This window comes from Pholcus phalangioides, unplaced genomic scaffold (assembly GCF_987345545.1).
Source record: "Pholcus phalangioides strain wild (caught in Gottingen) unplaced genomic scaffold, Ppha-v1.0 ptg000008l_1, whole genome shotgun sequence".
In the NCBI taxonomy this organism is placed as follows: domain Eukaryota; kingdom Metazoa; phylum Arthropoda; class Arachnida; order Araneae; family Pholcidae; genus Pholcus; species Pholcus phalangioides.
Window position 1 is genome coordinate 41,500,908 of NW_028301601.1, and position 6,771 is coordinate 41,507,678.

Below are 6,771 nucleotides of genomic sequence, written 5' to 3' on the forward strand. Positions count from 1 at the left end.
AGAGAAATTACGAATAACTGGCATAGAACTAGGAACATGATCGCAACGTATTGGAGGTGAGGGGATAAACTTAATTTTTCCGCTTTCAAAGTTGCAAAAAGTCCTTTACGCGCAGTGTATCTCCTTGAAAAATTTCACTCTGCTACTGTGCCTCTAGTTCCAGCGATATTGAACTTCCTCCAACTCTTCTTGTGATTTTGGGGGGGGGGGGGGTGATATGGAAAGGCATTATGTTTACCCATGCATACAAAAGCGACATGATATTTACAAATATACGGATAACCCTTCAATCGTAATTCAACCTCCCTCCTCTCAACTGTGGCCCTCTTGCATTTTCAGTGTATCTCCGTGATAGGCGTCTGCAGAATTTTTTCCTTCTGGGGGGGGGGGGGTATGTTTTTTCCTGCAAAATAACACTATAATCTCGGTTTGAGGGGAGGGATTAGAACCTCAATATCCCCCCCTCCGCGTACACCAATGATCTCTGTCCATGCTTATGCTTGTGATAAAAAGTAAACAGAGGGAATCCCCCTTCTTATTGGTTAACATAGCATATAAAAGGTATTTAGTTTCGATATATAGCATTTTTTTTACTGAAATAATTTTTTTCCCAATTTTTAGTTGACTTGGAGGAGGGGATACGGACCCTCTATGCACCTCCCTGCTTACGCCTCTGCTTTATGACGATATATTATCAACTATCCTATCTCCTTATAGCTATGATATACGTGTACTTGTGGTCTCTTGTTCGTGACTATATACTCGCTGTCGAAACTTTCAATTGGAGAATCGGAATCACCTGAATCCTCAAACAAAATACGACAAATTTCTTCATACACAAGACTTCCTTCAGGCATTTTCCAAATCGAAAGTGATGCTTCAAATCAATAATAATTGACAACTTAAACATAGAAATGGTTAAATGGTTATATCTTAAAATTCTCAAGAGTAGTCTAAGGAAAAAGGGCAACCTATTCACATTTGGATAAAAATGGAATGTGAGTTTTGAAGAAAAATATGTATTAGTAAAACCAACGTTGACCTTTGGATACGATCGTATCTGTGGGGAAGAAAGGGGGCTGGCCATTTTCTGAATGCACTACCTAGAAGCGATAGAAAACTCAATTTTGGAGCCATACAAAAACTTTATAATCAATTTTGTTGTATATATTCACGTACTAATCCGGTGCCAGTGTACTTTATTTGGAACACTCCCATAGAAACAGCCCACTTATAAGGTATTATCTGCTTCGTAAGAAAAAGAAGGTAAAATCACTATGTGGAAGTGTCACTTTTGCGAAAATGAGTTTTTCAAACTTGACAATGAAAGGACATAAATCCCCTGAACAAATTACAGCCGTGCCTTTTTTGCTGACGTTGACTGTCTTCTTATGAATAATCCTAACCCCAGTTGGTAGTAAACGCAGATGTTTATCAAAACGCTAGATCCGTAAAAAATTAGGAAGTCTCATGCTCAGATACTACTACAATCGGGCAACAATCAGAGGCATATTTACTGTTTTGCCTCCCTTCTCTCATTCTATTCTAATATTCTTAACCACTTATTCCTAGAATTCACTGGTGATATTTCCCAGGGTGGTCACCCTGGGAAATATCTGTCTTGGACTCCCACTCCTGTGAAAACGCCTGTGCCTGTAAATCAGTAAATCACACTTTGGGCCACTCGCATGCTGGCATACTGTTTTTGCCATTCACGTGCTCACACAATCTCTATGTTCCCCCCTTTTAGTCACTCACATGATAGCATACGCTCTATGCCACGATTTTGATTGCTCACTGACCTGGTTAGTCGCTCTTTATGTTACTTTTTGGTCATGCACATGCTTGCACCAGTTCTAGGTCACGCTTTTGATCGCTCACCGATCTGGGGTCACTCGCTTTTTTTGGTCATCCACGTACTTGCACATGCTCTAAGTCAGGGTTTCACAATTCTCAGGCGCCAGGTCAATATGACGAATATAGAAATTTGGCATTGGTGCCTAAAATGTTATATGTTTGATTGCTAAATTGAAGTGTTAGGATAACAAAGTTTTTGGTTATTATGTCAGTGTGTCTACCAACATGGAGAAGGGTTGCCGAGTTCTAGATAAGCTGAAAAAAAGGCATTTTTAAAATAAATCCATTATTTAAAATAAAAAATGCTTGGCTCCTACGAAATTTGGTTGATGCTTAAATTATTTTTTGATTTGACAAGACCTGCTCTAGGTCACTCACTCACTAGGCAGAAACTGATTTATGATTTTGCCACTCTTCTCACATTCTACTAATTTTCTCGGCCACTCATTCCTCAAACCTGCCGCCCTTCGCTACCCCCCCCCCGGTAACAATGTGTTTTCCCCCGCACATTCTTTATTTAGGTGTTTTTTTTTATCATTGCATGGCCATTTTATGCACAAAAATGGGCATAATTAAGCCTGTGCAGTCTGGTGCCAAATCCTAAAGGCAGCTGTCCCAGAAGGAAGTCAAATTGTATTGCTAGAGGTTAGTGTACTAACCTCTTAACTAACAATCAAAAACCTTAGTAATACGCTAAAGAAATAAAACACTTGCAAAATTGTGCACAAAATGAAATATACTACTTAGTATTATACTACTATCACGGGCTCAGTTCATGTGCATGTTAATGTCCCTTTGCAACATGCCCTTATGTTTTTTTACACAAAAAAAAAACATACCGTAATTTTTTTGTTTTTTACAAATTTTCTTTATTGCTTTTACAGTCCTAGTAAATAATATCAGTCGGCGATTAGCCATGTTTATCCAAACATAGGTTTTCTTTGGGCGAACTGAAAATATGCGTATTGATGACCGGGGCCGCAACTGGGGGGGGGGGGGGTGCAGGCGGAACTGGTGCCCCGGACAGGAGTGGGCGCTAATTTTTGCGGCTTGATTTTCCAATTCCCAGAATCACAACAAAGTGCTTTTATACATTTTTGTCACTAAAATTGCCACCCCCTCAAATTTTCCGTACGGTGCAGCTGCCCCTCTCTAACGCATGATCCAAATATATGACCATTCGAGAAAGTAACAGAACTTGCGAGGCATATGGCTGTTAGGAAAGGAGTCTCAAGATTGCGAACGTTTTCAAGCAGGACTGTTCCCAGTTTCCTAGTAAAAATTCATTTCAGCTTATGTAAAGAATCTTTTCATGTTTTTCATTCGATACGAGGGGCATCATCCCCATAACAATAATTGTTACAATAGTACATTAAAATTCATTTTCACTTCTAAAAATCTTATTAGGAGTGAAATACTTCTCCGAATTTTGGGTAAAGGAAAGTTTTTTTCATGAGAGTATCGGCATAATCGTAATAAAAAAGAATAAAAAAATTTCTGAAAATTTCAGAAGATGGAGGCTTTCAGAAGTTCAGTACGGATAACATTACACAAATGACACTGAACTTTCGGAAATCTAACAATGTTCCAATAAATAAATTGCCAGGATTTTGTTCAGATAGAGCACCTGCAGACGTGCCAACTTTTGGAATCGAGAAATCCGGAGATTCTCCAGAGGGGGGGGGGGTACCCCCTCCCTCGACACTCATAGACTCGATCAAAAAAAAATTTATTTTTTTTTTCGAAATTTTTTTTTTTTAATAAATTAAGAAAAAGTTTCATTCTTTTCCCCCCCAAGGCACGTTCTGCATTGCCCCTGAGAAGAATATAATTCTATGCCAGTCTTTCCATGCAGAATAGAGAAATCACATCTACATACTGTTAATAAAATATGTGTTTCCTTTCGTGGATGCTATCAGTGATTGATAACCTTGGGTATATGAATTCTTAAAAGCTTTATATTTAGCTGTATATAGCTTAAAGTTTTATATTTTCTTTCTGAAGATGTTTAATCGGAAGAAACGATTTAAAAAATTCAAATTACAAAGCTGGGGACGAAAAAACGTGTTTCCCGTGCGGCTGTTAATGGAATACAATAACGATTATACAGGAATTTCGGCAACGAAGGTCATGCCCCTGATAAATGATTGCGGATAAATGTGTTGTGTTTTCTTTAACACTTTGTTAGCCGAGTGGATAACACATGGGTATTTATTTTGATGAGTATTTATTATTACGTTAGACTTAGATAGATTACATACATATATATAGGAAGAATTTATAAAGCGGAAAGAGCAGAACATTTAGACATCTTGTCTACTTGATGTCCGAGGTGGAACTCACTAGTTCCCCTTACACAACACTAGGTGGCGTTGTATGTTCTTATCAGTTTAGTTCTTTTAGTCATTTCTTATAAGGACACCACATTCCTCCCCGCTAATTTAAAGATCCAATCGGACAGGAGCTTTCCTGGTTCGTTGGGAACGTTGCAAAGGAACGGGAGTACTGGACGTCGCTGGTGCATTAGCTGGTGTTGGTAAATCGCTACTGATCTCTGCCAGAGTTTTCTGTTCTTCTGGAGCAATCTGTACTTCGGAGTCAGCAGCGACAGGAGTTGATGAAAGTTTGCCTGGAAATCTGGGTATCACCAAGGTTGGCTGAACTTGATTGCCAGCTGCTCTCATCTGGTCGATGTGACGTCGGAAGAGAGTTCCATTTACATCTACAGTGTAGTGTAGAACTCCGTCTTTGTTGTGAACAGTTCCGAACTTCCACTTGTTATTGGCGAATCTGTAATCTCACACAGCCACACGATCTCCTGGCTCGAAAGTTCGGTCATAGAAGTCTGTGACCTCATTTCTGATTCTTTCTTGAACCCTGTTCTTGATATTTGGCAAGACTAGGTCTATCCTAGTTCGGATTTCTCTTTTTAGGAATAACATTCCTGGGCTTTGCTTGGTAGTCGCATTTGGCGCTTTTCTGTAATTCAACGGAAACGTGCTCACTTTTTGATAGATGTTTCCGGGAAATCTTTGCATCGCCCGAAGGGATTGTTTTAAGGTGTGAACGTATCGCTCTGCCTGCCCGTTGCTTGATGGTTTGAAGGGAGCACACGTTTTGTGCTTTATTCCGTTATTCCTCATGAATATTTCAAACTCGTGCGATGTGAACTGAGGACCATTGTCACTCACTAACACTAAAGGCAGTCCAAATCGAGAGAAAGAGTCCCGTAGGCATTCAACTGTCTTGAACGTGTTTGTTGATTTCATCGAGTATACTTCCATCCATTTAGAATGAGCAGACTACGATCAAAAACATATGCTCGAATATAGGACCTGCGAAATCTACGTGAATTCTCTCCCACGGTTATGGTTTCATTATTCCAACAGTGCTAATTTGTGATTTTAGGCATCGTTGAAGAGATGAACAAATCTGCCGCCACAATTTTGGTGGGGGGACCAGAAACTCAAGTTCCCCCTTGCTATGCCCTTGTGCCAAAGTGCTCCAGATGCTCGCCTAAGAGGACCAATCCAGCTATGAAGCACTGCCGAATGCACTCAAGCCGAGGTTCGGAGAGAGAGACTGTCCGACTGCAACTGAAGACCAGGCAGCAGAGAACCAGGGAAACATTACAGGAGCTGGCAATGGACATCGAAAGGCCCTCACAGGTGGCATATATTAATTGCCCGCTGGACATCAGGGATGGACTGACCGTACATAGCTTCATTGACTACCTCAAGGACCTTGACATCTAGCAGGCATTGCATCTGAGAAAGTACAAGGACGTGAACAGTGCCCTCGCTATGAAGTCTGATGCAGACCCATGACGTTTTGAGGAGGAAATGATGAGTGATCCACAGTGCTGTTGCAGAAGGAATGTGGCAGTTAAAGACAAACACTTCCTTCTACAATTCAAAGATATAATTAAACATTTATTACATAATTAACCTACCAAAATATACTAAGAATTTCTACAAGAACGAGCAAACTGAGTGACTGTGTGGCTTTAGCCTCCAAACGCAAGTCCAGTTCCTCCATCGCACAGGTGCACTATTTTTCCTCATAAACGTATCCGACTGTATATTAAAGTTTTTTTTTTTAACGCCAGGGTAGGAACTCTCGTTGCATTGTTCAACCGAAACAGTTAACGCACGGAAAATTTTGGACATATGCATTTATGGAATCTCGGCTGAACTTCTGGCTCTAATCATCATATAATAACCAGGAAGGAAGGCCATAGATGGATCCTCCACATGAAGGAAAAATTACAACTACTGCAGCAAAAAACTTACCAGGATTTGGACCGAACTTTTCGTAAAAAAGTAGCGTCAAATCGGCGTCGGCAAAAATCGTGAACCACAGCAGGAAGATGATGAATAATAAAATGCTCAGGACAATAGCCCACATGGTTTATTTGCAAATTGAAAATGCGTTTCTTTAGCTTGTTACACAAGAAATTAGAAACGTCCACGCTGCACGTGCAGTAGAGCTAGAGATGGGCTATCCGCTCATGAACCGTCCAGAAGAGCGGCTCTTTTCAAAGAGTGAGTGAAAACGGTTCTTAAAAAAAGAACCGCGGCTCTTACACTTCCATCGCATACAAGAAACTACCAAGAACAAGCAGGCTTTTGAAAACGCTGTGAAAAGAACCGTGACGGCTGACGGCTCATATTGCCGACTCCTATTGGCTACAAACGAACCGTGACAAGCCGAGAGCCGCAGAAATGAAAGTGAACCGTTTCCCGGTGAAACGCTTCTTGTAATTGGTCAGAAATGACCCGTGAATCGCTTCTTTTTTCGCCTGTGTTGCCTGCTCCTATTGGCTACAAATGAACCGTGAAGAGCCGTGAGCCGCAGAAATGAAAGTGAACCGTTGCCTGTTAAAACGCCTCCTGTAATTGGTCGAAAATGAGC

The 6,771-nt window shown here is 40.6% G+C and overlaps 1 protein-coding gene across 4 annotated transcripts in view; it reads right to left on the bottom strand.

Moving 5' to 3' along the window:
- LOC149084294 (dehydrogenase/reductase SDR family member 7-like) overlaps positions 1-6,493 on the bottom strand; it is a 164,980-nt gene extending 158,487 nt beyond the window's left edge. For all 4 annotated transcript variants that reach the window (XM_089234661.1, XM_089234662.1, XM_089234663.1 and 1 more), the window contains exon 1: positions 6,150-6,493. In XM_089234661.1, coding sequence (XP_089090787.1) covers positions 6,150-6,264 — 115 coding nt within the window. In that variant the 5' untranslated portion in view covers positions 6,265-6,493. The remainder of the gene's footprint in view (positions 1-6,149) is intronic.
- Between the last annotated feature and the right edge of the window lie 278 nt (positions 6,494-6,771).